The sequence below is a fragment of the Jaculus jaculus genome, chromosome 2 (genome assembly GCF_020740685.1).
Source record: "Jaculus jaculus isolate mJacJac1 chromosome 2, mJacJac1.mat.Y.cur, whole genome shotgun sequence".
NCBI classification, from domain to species: Eukaryota; Metazoa; Chordata; class Mammalia; order Rodentia; family Dipodidae; genus Jaculus; species Jaculus jaculus.
In genome coordinates this window covers 119845023-119862411 of record NC_059103.1, presented here as the reverse complement: position 1 = coordinate 119862411, position 17389 = coordinate 119845023, and the positions used below count along the sequence as shown (strand labels likewise).

The following is a 17389-nucleotide window of genomic DNA, read 5'->3' as shown; positions in this document are numbered from 1 at the left end:
ATTAATCTCTCCAGCCTATGAAAAACCCTTTATAGTGAATTGAAAATGGATTCTTTGTTCACATTCAGGTACGTAATGGGAAGACCTGACAGGTTTGTAGATTTGAAAGGCAGGCTCTAGGGCCAGCCCACCTGTAGTGAAGACCACCCATCTATGTAGTGTCCTAGACTGTGGGCATCAGTGGCTGCTATAGTTGTTGGAGATGAGTCTTGACCAGACGTGAGTTCTAGTCCTGCCTAAGTATGGTGGCATTTGTTCATCTGGGTTTCTGTCCCGAACTGCCTAAAAGAAGCTAGCTTTCTCCTGAGTTTCTTACAGTATGATGTGTATGCAAGATATATATGAAGGATATGTGTGAAGGCCAGAACAATTTTCTTCCTGTTTCATTTTTAGTTGAAACAACTCTTTTTTAGTATGAAAATAGCATCAGGAATCTTCCAAACAACAAAACAGCAGAAATCACTACCTGGTCAGGTACAATCTTTGAATAAACCTGGATAAGTTACCCAAAGTCAGGATAAGTTAGGTAAGCTTAGGGTTCTTTGTGCTTTCAGATCTAAGTATGATAAGCGTTTCAGAGAAGATAAGAGATTGCTGTTTACATAGTGATGATAAAAGGATTGAGTAAGGATGCATGTACCTTTTTACAAATTGCAGAGTAACAAATAGCCATTTATTTAACCTTGTGTTAGAAAGCTTCAAATTAATATATGCTTTATACCTTTGTGTTGGGTTGAATCTGTATCCCCCGTAAGCTCATGTGTTCTGAATGCTTGATCCTCAGCTGATGGCAACTTAGGAATTGGATCCTTACTGGAGTAGGTATGTTACTGGGGAGGGGCTTATAGGTGATGTAGCCTGCTTCACCTTGCCAGTGTTTGGCACACTCTCCTGTTGCTGTTGTTCATCTGATGTTGGTCAGGAGGTGTGATGTCCAGTCTCTGCTCATGCCATGTTTCCCTTGCCATCATGGGGCTTCTCCTTGAGTCTGTAAGCCAAAATAAACCCTTTTCTCTCATAAGCTACTCTTTCTGGTTGGGTGTTTGTCCCAGCAGTAAGCAATTGGCTACAACAGCCTTTTAAAATATTTATTCAATTTTCATTAGAATGCTTTCTCTGTAAACCATATGTTTCCTAGGCAAGCATTAAACCATTAAGTTATATCTCATCCCTCCTTGGATTCTTAAGATATGATTACCTTTTTCTTAATTAATCTTCTTGGTTAATTGGTCAATGATTATAATTATCTCAGGGCTCAATGGTATATGTGTGGCTATTTGATTTTAGTATGTTAGTCTAGTCCTTGAGCTCACTGTTTCTTGCTTTCTTATTTTTATATTTCCCATTGTGATATAGTGCAGACTGGTCTCAGCTTTGAAGTGCTCCTGTTTTAGCCTCTAAAGTGCTGGGATTATAGGCCTGCACCACCAACTCAGGTTATTTTAAATCAGGATTAAGGCATTACTGTATTAGCTCATCTGATTCCCCTCTAGTCTAATCAAGCAAATCTTTTAAGAAGCCAGATTAGGAGGTTTCTTTAGCTCTCAAGATATGGCTAATCCACTGTAATTTATGCCAGTGTGTTTGCTCTCCTTGGCTCTTTGAAAGTTATTCATGGTCATCAGACTCCTTCTGAAGCTGATGCTTGTATACCCTTCTCACCTCTACTAGCATAGTCTCCTAAATCTTCCTCATTGCCCTACAGTCTCAACATGAATCTCACTTTCCTTTGCATCAATCTAAATTCCAGTTTCCTATGCTAATTCCCTGATATTCTTACTATAAAAATCGATAAATTAGTGTTATAAATTTATGTAATTATCTTCCCAGTGAACTAAAAGAAACCTTGTTTTTGTTCACCATTGTTTGCTTACCCAATAAAAACATAATAACCTGCTGAAGAGATAACAGTTAAAGTACTTGCCTGCGAAGCTAAAGGCATGGAGGTTCAATTTCCCAGGACCCATTTAAGCCAGATGCACAAGTTGGCACATGCATTTGGAGTTTGTTTGCAGTGACTAGAGGCCCTGGTACACCCATATTCTCTGACTCTTCTTCTTTCTCTCATAAATAAATAGTAAAATAAATAAATATTATAAACTATATCAGTTATTGTTTCAAATCTAATATGCCATTAATTGTATGAAAAGCTGCTGTTTCAGAAATGTTTAAACATTACAACATGGCCAATTGTACTATCCAGGTAATATCTATCTTAAGATACTGTGATCTCAAAGACAAAATATAAAAAAAGTATCCTTACGAGAGAATTATGAGAAAGTTAACTTCCTTATAAGCTGATACCACAAAGGCATTCCTGACAGTTTTGTTGGTGGTATACTTGCTCTCAAACTTACTTTCTTGCTTAGCTGGGCAGGTTGTGAACCAGATGAATAAGAAGCTACAGACAGGTTTCACAGAGCCAGAGGTACTGCAGATCTTCTGTGACACCTGCGAAGCTGTTGCAAGGCTACATCAGTGCAAGACTCCAATAATTCACCGAGACCTCAAGGTATGGACTTTGGAATACTTATATTCTAGAATTTGATCTTCATTTGAATCTCTTTCTCTTTACGTCTTTCTCTTCCCCTCCGCCCTCTCTTTGATATCCAAGCATTTAGAACAATATGTCCATAGCAGACATTAAATATTTAAGGAATGAATAAATCCTTAACCAGTCATAAGGAGATATTATAAATTGATCTTAAGATAAAAGAGATTAGGAAATGTTATTTAGAATGTGGTTGTTAATCTTGAAAGCATAAAAATAATCTTGAATAGCTTATTTGTAAGGAATTGTCAAAAAGAATAGTAATTTATTGTGTTCTTAATATATTTCAGAATTGACCCAAACACATTACATATTTCTTCTTGCATCTTCCCCATAAGATAGGCACAAGTAAACAAACTGTTCAAGACTTCACATGTTAGTAAGTACCATACTGACCTGTGAACTCACATTAGAGTATACAAAAAAATCTGTGTACATAATTTGTTTTAGTTATTTCAACTCTTGATTTCCAAATTCAAGTATAAATTTAGGTATGTATTTTTAGTTCAGTATTTTATTTTTTTAAATTTTTATTTATTTATTTGAGAGCAACAGTCAGAGAAAGAGGCAGAGAGACAGAGAGAGAGAGAGGGAGGGGGGAGAGAATGGGCATGCCAGGGCCTCCAGCCACTGCAGACAAACTCCAGACACGTGCGCCCCTTTGTGCATCTGGCTAATGTGGGTCCTGGGGAATCAAGCCTCGAACCAGGGTCCTTGGGCTTCACAGGCAAGTGCTTAACTGCTGAGCCATCTCTCCAGCCCTAGTTCAGTATTTTAAATGACAATGGTGTCCCAGGTAAAGCATCCCTAATCAGAAAATCCAGAAAGGTACCACTGAAAAATTTTGGGTGCTGACATGATACCAGAAGTGTAACATTCTGCAGCAGATATTAAAGTACTGTATAAGATTACTATCCGTGTGTGTGTGTGTGTGTGTGTGTGTGTGCGCGCGCGCACGTGTGGATGCATGCATGTACATGTGATTGAAACAAATGATTGTTTATTCTCATTCTCAAGGTTCATCTTTAAGATAAAAAAATAATCTAAAATCTGAGATACCTCTCATCCCACACATTTTGAATAATGGGTATTCAATCTACAGGAATTAATTACAAGTATAGTTTAAGTGTTTTACCATTTCATGTCTACAGATAGAATGAAGTTTTGGATTGTGCCTCCATTTTTCCCTTTAAGAGTGAAACTTGATTCTGCCACTAGTTTTTGTGCTTGATAGAGGCCATTTTGGTGAAGGTTTAGGAGTATTTGACCCTTTTAAAAAATATTTTATTTTTATTTATTATTTGACAGAGAAAGAGGGAGAGGGGGAGGGAGGGAGGGAGGGAGGGAGAGAGAATGGACATGCCAGGGCCTCCAGCCACTGCAAACAAATTCCAGATGTGTGTGCTCCTTGTGCATCTGGCTAACATGGGTCCTAGGGAGTCAAACCTGGGTCCTTTGGCTTTGCAGGCAAATGCCTTAATCACTAAGCTATCTCTCCAGCCCATATTTGAGCCTTTTACACACCATCTGGGCCTCCTGTCTCTGTCTTGGGAATGCTGGGATTACAGGAGTAAATCTTGTGTTCTCCTGCCTCAGCTTTGAGAATGCTAGGATAACAGGAGTGAATATGCAACTGCCTGTATAATCTCTGGCTATTTGTCTGTATAATCTGAGGCATCTGTACACCTATGTCTATGTACATGTATATAAACTACTTAATCTGAATATTCACTTTAAAATAATTATTTTCTTTATTTAAGGTAGAAAATATTTTGTTAAATGATGGTGGAAATTATGTACTTTGTGACTTTGGCAGTGCCACAAATAAATTTCTTAATCCTCAAAGAGATGGAGTGAATATGGTAGAAGAAGAAATTAAAAAGTAAGTGCCCTTACTGTTTTTTGTCTGTGACCACCTTTGCCAATACTGATTTTAGATTCTTCCATTTATAGAGTCCCTCATAATAAAAATAATTATGTCTGAATAGACACTATACCCAATAAGGAGGGTCCCTTTGAGGGGGAGAGCAGGGAGGAGGCTAACAATGGTACCAAATGGCTGTTTACTCATGTAGTATGTACGTAACTAATAAAGAAAAAAATCAGGATAATATTGATTGCTTCTTGTGCTTAACATGATCATTTAACTATATAGGTCTAGCATAGTGGTGTGGAAACATGGGCCCTGAGACTTGCTTCATGGATAAGTGGTTATTGAATGCAAATGTGTTTTGTGTACTGTACTAGGATAAAGGAAGCCCACACATTATATTGCTACATAGTTCAAGAAAATGGAAAAGTAAAGGTGAGGTTGCTCTTAGCTTAGCCATTTTCCTTTTCACTAGAATTTTGTAGGATAGGCTGGAGGTAAGAGCAGAAATAGCAAACATTTGTTATGGAAGTTTGGTAGTGTCATAGAAGTTAAAGATAATGAAGAAAAATAAAAAAATATAGTCCAATAAAAATAATCACGTGGGAAGCTGGACATGGTGGCACACACCTTTAATCTTAGCACTTGGGAGACAGAGGTGGGAGATCACCTTGAGTTTGAGGTCACCTGAGACTACATAGTGAATTCCAGGTCAGTCAACCTGGACTAGAGTAATACCCTACCTCAAAACAAACAAACAAAACACACACACACACACACACACACACACACACACACAAAACCTAACCACATCAGAAGACACAGCACAATTAATGGGAAATTGTTTGACTTTGAGAATCAATAAGGTGAAATGGACAAATCTTCTCACCATAGATGCCATCTAAGACAATTGCTAAGTTTTATCTATTTCCTTATATTTTATTACATTATTCTAGAAGATAAAATTTTACTCTAGATCTCTCAACTTTTGCAAAATATTTTCCAACTGGGGCCCAGGGAAAATTGCAGAGGAAGTTGTGGCATGAATACTGCTCTTACTGCTAGACTGACAACCAGCTCCAGGGCAATGGCAATGCTTCCCTCGTCTAGTGTTTTCTTCCCCTTTTCACAATCCGTGCTCTGACAGATGCTGTATAATTATATTTTAGCCTTTGGTGCTTTCACTCCCATATGCAATGAGAAATGAGAAATATATTTTAATATGGATATAAATTGTTTGGTCTATATTGTGAAGTAGAAACTTCTAAAATGAATTGTAGTGTCATTTTAAGTTGGTTTTGAATTCACCTTTTGTCTTTATTTTTAAATTAAGACTGACTTATGTATGTATGGAAAGTATTGAAACTATTAAGTCATTGTTACTTTGTAATGGTTCATTAGAAAGCTTTCTGATAAAATATGCTTTAGCTTTTCTTAATCCTATGTTTTCTATTTGCTGAACTACCTGTGAGAACATCTAACTTTCCTGTCTTCCAGTTTTAGAAATGGAACTGTTATTTTCAGTTACTCTAATAAGTTGATGCAGAAGGGAGAAAGATATGTCAGAACAGACATTTCTAAGTAGTTGCCTTTATGAATCTCCTGTCATTACTTCCACAGTCTCAGTTGTTTTAAGACTGTCTAGGAGCTATCATTTGTGTTGCTGTTCTTTGAAATAGTTTAGAGAGCTGGTACTGCTCTGACTTATTTACATGAACTTCTAGTATATATCTTTCTACCCAAAGTGTATCCTAGCATGATTATTTCTTATTGTATCAAAACAAATACCTTAATAAATATAAATGGCCTGAATAACACAGAAATATTTTGAATTGCTTCTTGGGATATTTGTATAATCATATAATCAAAAATCTGAAGATCAAGGTTTCTAGTGGTAGTGGTAGGGTTCTACTCTTCATAAAAATATATTTTTTAATATTTTATTTTTATTTATTTATTTGACAGAGAGAGAATGAGAGAGAGAGAATGGGCATGCCAGGGCCTCTAGCCACTGCAAACAAACTCCAGATGCATGTGCCTCCTTGTGCATCTGGCTAACATGGGTCCTGGGGAATTGAACCAGGGTCCTTTGGCTTTGCAGGCAAATGCCTTAACCGATAAGCCACCCCTCCAGCTCTTTAAAAAAATATATTTTATTTATTTATATAAAAATACTTTTATAAAGATGTATTTATATATTTGAAAGCTGAGGCGGGGGGAGACAAAATGGGTATGTGTGCCAGGGCCTCCACTCACTGTAAATGAACCAGATACATGTGCCACCTTGTGAATCTGGCTGTACGTGTGTACTGGGCAAGTCCTTGGGCTTTGCAGGCAAACGTGTTAACTGCTAAGTCATGTCTCCACACATTCCACTCTTTTTAAAAACCTACTGGATATTTAATTCCTTTCAAATGTAATTGTGAAGTATAGTTAATGCTCAGTTTAATTTTCCTGAAGGGCATAAGCTTAGTAAGAGCTTTCATTGTGGTCTGTGGCCTACTTGAGTTTGTGGACTAAACATCCAGTTAACAGGTATTTATTCAGAGCTAACACTGTTCTTGGTGGTAGGGAATAGTGAATAAATACCCTGCATTGTGCAGTTCATATTCTGCTGTTTAGTTTACTGCAGTATAGTAGTATCTCTTTCAGTTTGTCTCACTAGTCAGGATAATTTGGAAAAAGTAAGATGGTAGAATGTTATGTTTATGATTCTTATAAAATAAAATGTATAAACACAGTGGAATCTTGCCATAACAGAAGTCCATATGTATTCTTAGAACTTCTACCATGAGACTTGACCACTATTTCAAAAATGTTCTTTTGCTGTTGGATTTTGAGTTTTTATATTAGTAAATATTTATTCACAATATCTAAATTTGAAATCACTTATGTTGGTAATAGAAGTTTATATATAGTATGCATAGTTAAAATTACAATAACTAGGTTACTTTTAAAATAACAGAAAAATCTCAAAGGAGATTTACTGCTTTGTGCAGTGAGGCATACTAACAGATATAAAACCAGACTCCCAGGGTTAAGGATAGCTTAGTCAGTACAGTGTTTGCTGCATAAGCATGAGGACTTGTGTTAAATCCCCAGTGGGGGACCAGTGTTAAAGTAAAAAGCTGGATGTGGTAGAGACTTGAGGCTTGCTGACCCTGTCTCAAAAGAGATAGACAGCCCTCCTAAGGGATGACAACAGGAAGCTGTCTTCTGGCCTTCATACACATGCTCACAAAGGTGCACATGAACTTGCACATTGCATCTACACACACAGACTCCTTAGTAGATATAGATTATATATATATTTATATATGTATTTATATATTAATAATATATAATATATAAAATTAATAATATATCAATTAATATTAATATGTATTTACATATATATTTATATATAATATATATTTAAATATTTTATTATTTATTTATTTATTTGACATAGGAGGGAGAGAGAGAATGGACATGCCAGGGCCTCCAGCCATTGCAAACAAACTCCAGACTCATATGCCCCCTTGTGCATTTGGCTAACGTGGGTCCTTGGGAATCAAACCTGGGGCTTTGGCTTTGCAGGCAAATGCCTTACCCACTAAGCCATCCCTCCAGCCCTAAATTATATTTTGGATAGTGCAGTTTTCCTTTGAATAAACTAAAATATTTTGATAAATAGATATTAAGATAGTATTATTTCACATAAATTCAAGCAAAATTATTTCCATTATGGCTTTTAAGTTTTATAATAAAAACCACAAGCTTTTATATCATTAAAAATGTCTCTGTTTTGTATTGTTTAATCCTTGATGGGTTTATAATAAGGCTTAGAAACAGTACTATTTCTCTATAATGTTTTTGAACAAATAAAACCATTTTTGTTGAATTTCTTTTAAAAGAATATTATATTATTTGTCTTTGTTTTTTAATATGTCCACTTTATTTAATATATCCACTTGTATGCTGCCAGGTATACGACTCTGTCATACAGAGCTCCAGAGATGATTAACCTGTATGGAGGGAAACCCATCACCACCAAGGCTGATATCTGGGTAAGGCCAAAATAGGCTGAAATCTTAGTTCAGTTGACTGACTCTTGTCTCCTCAAAAGTATTCTTTCTAAGTAGAAAGAGCTTCTTATACAGGAGGAAAAAAAGTTCTAAGATATTTTATCTTCTCAGTCCTGAGATGAATAGCTCATGTTTCAAAAAAAGGAGATAACTTGTATATGAAGTAACTATATGTTTTCAAATTTAGATTATGAGAGAGTGTTGACTTTTTTTTTTTTTTTTTTGATTTTTCGAGGTAGGGTCTCACTCTAGCTCAGGCTGACCTGGAATTCCCTATGTAGTCTCAGGGTGGCCTCGAACTCATGGCAATCCTCCTACCTCTGCCTCCCGAGTGCTGGGATTAAAGGCGTGCGCCACCATGCCCGGCTCTTGTTTTTTTTGTTTTTTGAATGAATGGAATTTTAGTTTATGACACTATAGAAAAGTTAGATATAACTTTTAAGTAATTACAGTATCATGTCCTGGAGTGTTTTAGGATTTTTTAAAATGGAAACTTACGGGCTGGAGAGATGGCTTAGAAGTTAAGGTGTTTGCCTGCAAAGTCAAAGGATCATGGATCTATTCCCCAGGACCCATGTTAGCCAGATGCACAAGGGGGAGAATGTGTCTGGAGTTTGTTGGTTGTGGCTGGTGGCGCTGCTGTGCGCATTCTCTCTCTCCCTCTCTGCCTCTTTCTCTCTCTCTCAATCGAAGTAAAAAAGAAAGATTCTTAAAAAAAATGGAAATGCATATGACTTAACCTTTTTTCTAATTCTAAGCATGCCATTAACTATTATATAAGTTATTATATAATTATATTATATATTATATTATATAATTATATATTATTATATAAGTTCTTTTTCAGCACATATATCTAGATTAAATATAGAGATCTTGTCTATGTACAATTGAACTTTATGCTAGAATCTCAGCATCACCTCAGAACTTCATAAGCAAAACACATTTTCTTGCGTTTAATAGCGATTTTTTTAAAACAACAACACTATAGCCACATTTACTAGTGAGCATATTATGCATAGAGAACTAAAATTCTTTGTCTTATGATTTATAAAGAAAAAGTCAGATACAGTTTTATTTTAAATAAAAAATATAATCTGTGAAAGTAAATATTATCTCCTTGATTTTTATCCCTCTTGAGACCTTCTCTGTCTTAGGATTGTAGTGCCAAACAAAATCTTGAGGCAAATACTTTCTTCAGGTAATAAGAAGAACCTTTAGGGTCTTCTCATCTGTTTATGTAACATATATATTTTCACTGAGCAGTGATTTTTGTGATTTTAAGCCATATGTATGTGATGAAAAACAAATTACAAGCCAGTTTGATTTAATTGATACTTTATGGCTTATATAATTCAAATTTAATTTTCTTCCTCCAGCACAAACACTTGATTGATTTGATGACTTACTGTAAAGTTAAGGGTTCTGTTGAGTGTAGAGAGCAAACCGAACTGGATCTTTATTTATAGAGTAAAAATTTTTAAAGAGGTGATTGTAGAGATGTTTTCTGTCCTAATTTTGTGATGGCAGTTCTATATTACCAGAAGATAGTATTTCAACATTCTATTAATATCATAATTTCACTGCTATTTAAAAAAATGTTATTGAAATACACAATTATTTTCCACTATCTCAACCCAAAGGATTTATTTTTTTTTTCTCAAGATTTAGTATGTGTAAAGATAGGTACTTAAGAAAATTTAAAAAAAAACAGAAAATGTTTTCTGTGACATGATTGAAAGAGGTGGCCATTTTAGTGCTTATACTTAGCTGTGTTGGAACAGAAAAATATTGCATTTTGTTTGTGAGTCCACTTATATCTGGTAAGGAGTTATATCTTAATTCTTTTCTAACATAATAGTGATTCAGAGAATTATAACATTCTGGTTAAAAAATTTTTAAATGCTTCAAATTTTCCCAAAAATGTTTTTTTCTTTAAAGTTTCCATTGTAGCTTATTTTTATCCTTAGATATAGAATGCTGATTTTTAAGTGTTAGACAATTCAGAAACACATACTACATGCTACCTTTTAGAGAAGAAAATTGGGCATGATGACAGCCTTCAAAGTGAGCCCACTTATTCCCTTTTATTTCTTGTATAATTCTCATTTTATCAAATGGATGAAGCTGGAAATGCCATTGGTATGAAATAATTGATGTAACTCACTCTGTTAATGCAGTGCACAGTATTTTCTAGAATCTTTTTCTTTCCTTCTCTTTTCCCTTCCTTTCTCCTTCTCTCTGTGCCTCTGAGCTTCAAGCCCAAGCCAGGGCTTCACATGTTCTAGGCACACACTCTGCTACATCCCAGCATCTACATTCACATTTCTAAAGTATACTGGCATTACTAAATTATCTAAAAACCCTTACAGCATTTACTCTAATACAAGAGACTTTACTAAAGATTTGATTCAGAAGATACAATGTGATGAAATGCAGATTTCATGTGCCTTGACTGCCATCTGGACAGTGGAAAGAAAGATGTAATTTAATGCAACTGTCATACTTTCTAGTATTTGTTTTTACTACACTTGTGGGAGTCTTGGGTTCAAGTTGCTATACCATCTTTTTCATAGGAAGAAAAATCATGAATCTTTAAAAAATAATATTGAACTACTTATTTTCATTTATCTTTATAATTTTGTTAGTTATACAGAAATAATTTTGTATCAACTAATATATTGTATTTTCTAGACCTTTTAATCTTTTTCCTCATAAGGTTGCAATAATACTGAAAATAATGTATAAATTATTATTGTGCTCACGAAGGTGTTTTTGTATACTGTGATATTCATAATAGTTACAAAAATTAGTGTACTTGTTTATTAGTCATGCATGACTCAGTGGATATATGGAGAAACATGTAACAACAGAAAAATTAGTTGTTAATAAGCCAAGGTTTACTATTGCTGAATTAATAGATACTAATGATTGGATATTTTTATTCAACTTTTCTGTAAGCTGAAAAGTTGATTCTTCCACTTCCTCCTCCTCTTTTGTTCTTACTTTGTAAAGCTGTTTCTCAGGCTTGAGCTGTAGCAGTTTAGCTAGAAACAGTTTTTGCTGGTTTTCTAGAATCATTTTATATGTTGAGTATTTTCCCTTCATAGTTATTGAGTAGGCTATTGGTGTATGATATTTATGAAACACTGCAAGCTAGTCATACAGAGCCCTTTCTAGTTGATGTATAAAATAGAATTATTACAATGTACAGTAAAATTTATAGGACTATGTACAGAAATAGATAATTAACTGAGAAATAAGGATTTGCTTAATAAATAACTGGCAAAATTTACTGACAGCTGTCTGATAAGAACATGCTCATAGTGAATTTTAAGAAAATTTGTTAGAAAAAGCCTCATGCTTCCTTCATCTATTCATGCATTAGTTACTAAATATATTTAACCTCTCATAGAAAAAAATAATAGTATAATGTTTTCTCCAAAAGGAACCATTCAGATCTAATTTTAATTATTCATGATAAAGAATAGCTTACCATCTTGTCACAGATATGATAGAAAAATATGGAAATTAACAAAGTTAAATGTCTTATAAAATTGAATATATAGTTTTTGATTTAAGCAATAATTTGCATAAATACTGGTCCAACATAGAAACATTAAAAATATTTTATTTATTTATTTATTTGCAAGTAGAGAGAGAGAGTGAGAGGGACAGAAAGAGAGAATAGGTGTACCAGGGCCTCTGGCTGCTGCAGATGAACTCCAGATGCATGTGCCACTTTGTACATTTGGCTTTTCGTGGAAACAAGGGAATCAAACTCAGGCCTTTAAGCTTTGTAGGCAGGTGCCTTAACAGCTCAGCCATCTCTTCAGCCCTAGAAACATTTTTTTAATAGCATATTTAGCTTTTGGTTTAGGCTATTTTGTCATTTTCTTCTTCTGTGATATTGAGGATTAAACTTAGAACCGTGCATATGCTAAGCAAATGCATTATTACTGAGCTGTGTCCTGAGCTTTGGTTTGGGAAGTTCTTATATTGTGTGGTTGGTTGCTGAGCTCTGAAGACATTTATGTTTCTTGGTTTTGCAGGCCCTGGGATGCTTACTGTACAAACTTTGTTTCTTCACGCTTCCTTTTGGTGAGAGTCAAGTTGCTATCTGTGACGGGAGCTTTACCATCCCAGACAATTCTCGATACTCCCATAACATGCATTGCTTAATCAGTAAGTATTTGTAAAGATGGATTAAACATTTTAACACACTGTATAGTAGGGCCTGCTGCTTGTACTTTTACTTAAGTCTAGTTTTTTAATTTCTTATAATTTTATGAACCTATAGTTAGAAATTAAAACATGTTTATACCACATCTATATGGGTGAATGCAGTCTAATTACTGGTAAATATAGGAGTATATTTTTATTTATTAAGTACTCTCTCTTTCTATTGATAATTTTAATATATGAACACACTGTAAAATGTTTAATTAGCATGCAGACATTTAGGTATCATTTATTCTGGCATTTTCACGTGCAGTTGTGTTTTTTAAAAATTTATTTCTCCCCCCATTTTTGCTCTCCCCTCTATCACATGTATCCTTTTGCCCTTTCCTCCCACCTTTTCCAGCTTATCTTTTTATATTTATTTTTGATTATGGTTCTCTCTGTATAGGTTTATTTTACATTTTAACTACCCCATCCATATATACTTATTTATAGATAATATATGCTAAGACCAGCATATCAGAGAGAACATGTAGTTGTTTGTCCTGAGTTTGAGTCACATTATTTTTTCCAAGTTATCCATTTTCCAATACAGTGATATTTTTAAGCTCTTAGGTAAGATTCAGTAGCACAGAGAAGTAATTATGTAATTAAGGTAACTAGAATTTCTGGGGACAGTTGAATAATTTAACATTTAGTTGTCTAGTTTTTGTCTATTTGGAACCAAATCCCCATGTTTGTAATAAATAACTAGTTTTTCTTCCATTCTTCTTTCATACTTTATGCTTACATTAGGTAGATACTGTAATTAAACATTTTATTCATGTGCATTGTAAAACTTTTAGAAAAAGATGTTTGGATGGTGGGGGAGGGCATTAGGTTTTCAAGTAGGCTGCAGATTTCAAGCAGCGCTAGTTTAAAACATGTTTAGCCTCCCGCTTTGTGTTCTGCATTTCAAGTGCCCTGTTGTAACAGCTTCTGGCTCAGTGGCACAAAACAGAGGGTCACTTTAAATATATTTGATGTTTGTTTAATAAGGATAGCAGTTCACCTCTGTGAAGAAAGTAGATGGAAGTAGAAAATTGTCTTAGCTGTCAGAGGACAGTAGTATAGCTAGATCTTTATCCCCATTCTGCTACAACTTAATACAAATCAAGAACTCGGATGTTAACAACAACAACAACAAAAAACTATGCTTAAAGAAAATTACATGTATTTATTTATGAGACTAGAATGTATAATTAATAAAGTATAAGTAGTCAGTCTCAGGAGCTATAATATATTAGACTAGTGACATATAATTTTATACTCTTAAAAGTTTCCCCAGCTGGGTATGGTGGCCTATGCCCTTAGTCCCAGCACTTGGGAGGCAGACGTAGGATGATCACCATGAGTTCAAGGCCACCATGAGACTACATAGTGAATTCCAGGTCAGCCTGAGCTAGAGTGAGACCCTGCCTTGAAAAACAAAAACAAAAAAAAGTTTCACCAAATGGCTTGGACATGGTGGGAAACATCTGTAATCCTAGCAGTGGAGAGACAGATGCAGGGGGATTATGAGTTTGAAGCCAGCCTGGACTACATGTTGAGTTCCAGGCCAGGGCTGGGGATATAGTTTTGTGGTAGAGTGCTTTCTTAGTTATGAAATGCTAGGTTCATTCTCTAGCTTCCTCCGCTAAAGTCTTTTCCAAATTCACGAAGACTAACATATATGGTAAATGTAAAATAATACATTATTAATTTGACGGCCATTTTTCATAACTTAAGTGCCTTGTATAAATCAAGAATGAAGAATTGCATACCCAAAAATGCTTAAGAGGAAAAGGACCATAAAAGATCCAGTGTGACTTTACAGGCCTAGTAAAAGCGTAATCAGCTGGGCATGGTGGCACATGCCTTTAATCCCAGTACTGGGGAGGCAGAGGTAGAAGGGTCACCATGAGTTTGAGGCCACCCTGAGACTACATAGTGAATTCCAGATCAGCCTGAGCTAGAGTGAGACCCTGCCTTGAGCCCCCCCCCCCCCAAAGAAAAATATATTTCTGTATTGCAAAGATGTCCACACATGTTAGAACTTGGGGGTTATGTCAGTTTAACACAGAAGGTAGTTTTTATCATTTTTTCCCTTAGGCTAGAGAAATCAGATTAATGGAGTGGGAGGAAGTAGCCATAACTTCACTGCTGCACTGCCAGCAGTGACACTTAACTATGAGTGCCTGGAAAGCTCTACCTCTGTTATGTAGCTTTCTCCTCTGTATGAATGAGCACCTGCCCCAAACCCCAAGACCTTTGCTTTTGTCTTGATTGGCAAAGCACCTGACAGTAATGTTTAGATGGACTTTTCTATGACAGTCTCCAGTCAAGTTGAGTTACCTGAGCAGTTTGAGTTCACCTTCCTTGATCACTTTCAGTCCTGTACTCTAGAGTTGAATAATTTTTAAGTCATTATCTTATTTTTCCTAGAAGTTCATCTGTTTTTTAGTGTGCCAATTTTTAGCATGTGATTTTTTTTTAAAGAGTGTACAAGCCATTGGCCTGTATTTAAATAACCGTTGGCTCCAGCACTCTATATGTTGCCTTATTTCCCAAAACTCTCTCTTGTTCCTTAACCTCTTAACTTAGGCTTTAGCCTTCTCTACTCTGCCTTACTTTAGCTGTTAATCTTCTCTACCTTACTTTTAGCCCCTCTTTATCCTTATCTAGCTCTTTTCTTCATTGCCAGAAATGTAGAAACATGAAGTAACTCCTTGATTAGATTGAGGAATTTATGTGCTTTGGATAAGTAAATTTTCATACTATTTTGTGGTCCTTTATGTAAATCATTGTAGACAGAACTATTTTGCTGCTAAGTTAATGTTCCAATAAGAAATGCATTTGGGGAAAGTGGGGGGGGAGAGGGTATTACCATGGGATTTTTTTTTATAACCATGGAGAATGTTAATAAAAAATAAATAAATATTTTAAAAAAAGAAATGCATTTGGAAGTTAAGATTTTATTGGGGATTTAAAAAAGACTAAGAACCTCTGACTCTTTTCATTTGCCAACACAGTATGAGAAAATTGACATTTTATACACTGGTATGTGATTTACTTAGTAAATAGCAATAAAATCCTATTCCTTGTGTTTACATGTACTCCCTCCCAACATATGTATTTCTGTAATATAGTGGCAGACAAAACAAATACTTTTCATAATTTCAGGATTTAATTGGGCTTTAGTTAACTAATATTTGACTGTGCTCAGATGTGTCCTGTATTTGTCAACATATGCACAGATTTTTGGTTTTATTGTTTCTGGTATCAGTTTTGACTGCTAGAAATGCATATGGTTGAATAAACTAAAAGTATTCAATAAAATCTGAAATTGTAAAAATCTCAATATTTTGTCTCCTTGGAAAACTTCTTTGTGTCAAATTCTATTCATTTGCTATAATTGTTTTCATGTATTAAAACACATAAAGTTGTATTTTACATAATTAATAGTATTAGTGCTGTGTGTATTCATTTGTATTAATCAGAGCATTTGAAAGTGAAATAGCTATGAAAATGTTTATTAAAACTATCATTTGTGAGCTGGGCATGTTAACTTTAATCCTAGCACTCAGGAGGCAAAGGTAGGAGGACCACCCTAAGACTACATAGTGAATTCCACATCACCCTGAGCTCGAGTGAGACCCTACCTTGATAAAAACAAAACAAAGCACAACAAAAAAATATCATTTGTGGTTATGTAGAAATTTGTACTTTATTTGTGTTTTTATTTTATTTTAATTTTTTTTTGTTTTTATTTAAGAACGACAGACAGAAAGAGGAAGGGGGGGGGGAGAGAATGGGTGCGCCAGGGCTTCCAGCCACTGCAAACGAACTCCAGACGCATGCGCCTCCTTGTGCGTCTGGTTAACGTGGGTCCTGGGGAATTGAGCCTTGAACTGGGGTCCTTAGGCTTCACAGGCAAGCGCTTAACCACTTAGCCATCTCTCCAGCCCTGTGTTTTTATTTTTTGAAGCAGGCTCTTACTCTAGTTAAGGCTGACTTGGAACTAACTGTAGCCCAGGCTGGCCTCAAAATCATGGTAATTCTCCTACCTCAGCATTCTGAGTGCTGGGTTTAAAGGCATGTGCCACCACACCCAGCTCTCATTCTTATTGCCATCATCATCATCATCATCATCATCATCATTATTTTTGCAAATGCCCAAATTTATTTCTATTTATTTGACAGAAAAAGAGGCGGGGGGAGAGAGAGAATGGGTGTGCCAGGGCCTCCAGCTACTGCAAGTGAACTCTAGATGTGTATATCCCCTGTGCATCTGGCTAATGTGGGTCCTGAGGAATCTAACCTGGGTCCTTTGGCTTTGTAGGCGAATGCCTTAACTGCTAAGCCATCCCTCCTCACCCTTATTTTGTGAGACAGTGTCTTTCACTGAACTGGGAGCTCACCTATTTGACTAGACTAGCTAGCCAACAAGCCCAAGATATCCTTCTGTCTGATTCCCCAGGGCTGAATTTTATGTGGGTGTAGAAGATCTGAACTCAAGTCTTTATGCTTGTGCAGTAAGAGCAAGTACTTTATTTACTGAGCATCTTCTTAATCCGTGTGTGTGTGTGTGTGTGTGTGTGTAAATATAAAATAATAGCTATTGGGAAGCTGAAGTCATCCTTTCTCTCTCTCTCTCTCTCTATATATATATATATGTGCATATATCAATAAAATTATATA

At 35.4% G+C, this 17389-nt stretch overlaps 1 protein-coding gene across 2 annotated transcripts in view; it reads left to right on the top strand.

The window, feature by feature from the left end:
- The window catches only part of Bmp2k (BMP2 inducible kinase), a 146960-nt gene that overhangs the window by 75697 nt on the left and 53874 nt on the right, over positions 1 to 17389 (top strand). For both annotated transcript variants that reach the window (XM_045143025.1, XM_045143024.1), the window contains exons 4-7: positions 2370 to 2512; positions 4312 to 4433; positions 8389 to 8470; positions 12541 to 12673. In XM_045143025.1, coding sequence (XP_044998960.1) covers positions 2370 to 2512; positions 4312 to 4433; positions 8389 to 8470; positions 12541 to 12673 — 480 coding nt within the window. The remainder of the gene's footprint in view (positions 1 to 2369; positions 2513 to 4311; positions 4434 to 8388; positions 8471 to 12540; positions 12674 to 17389) is intronic.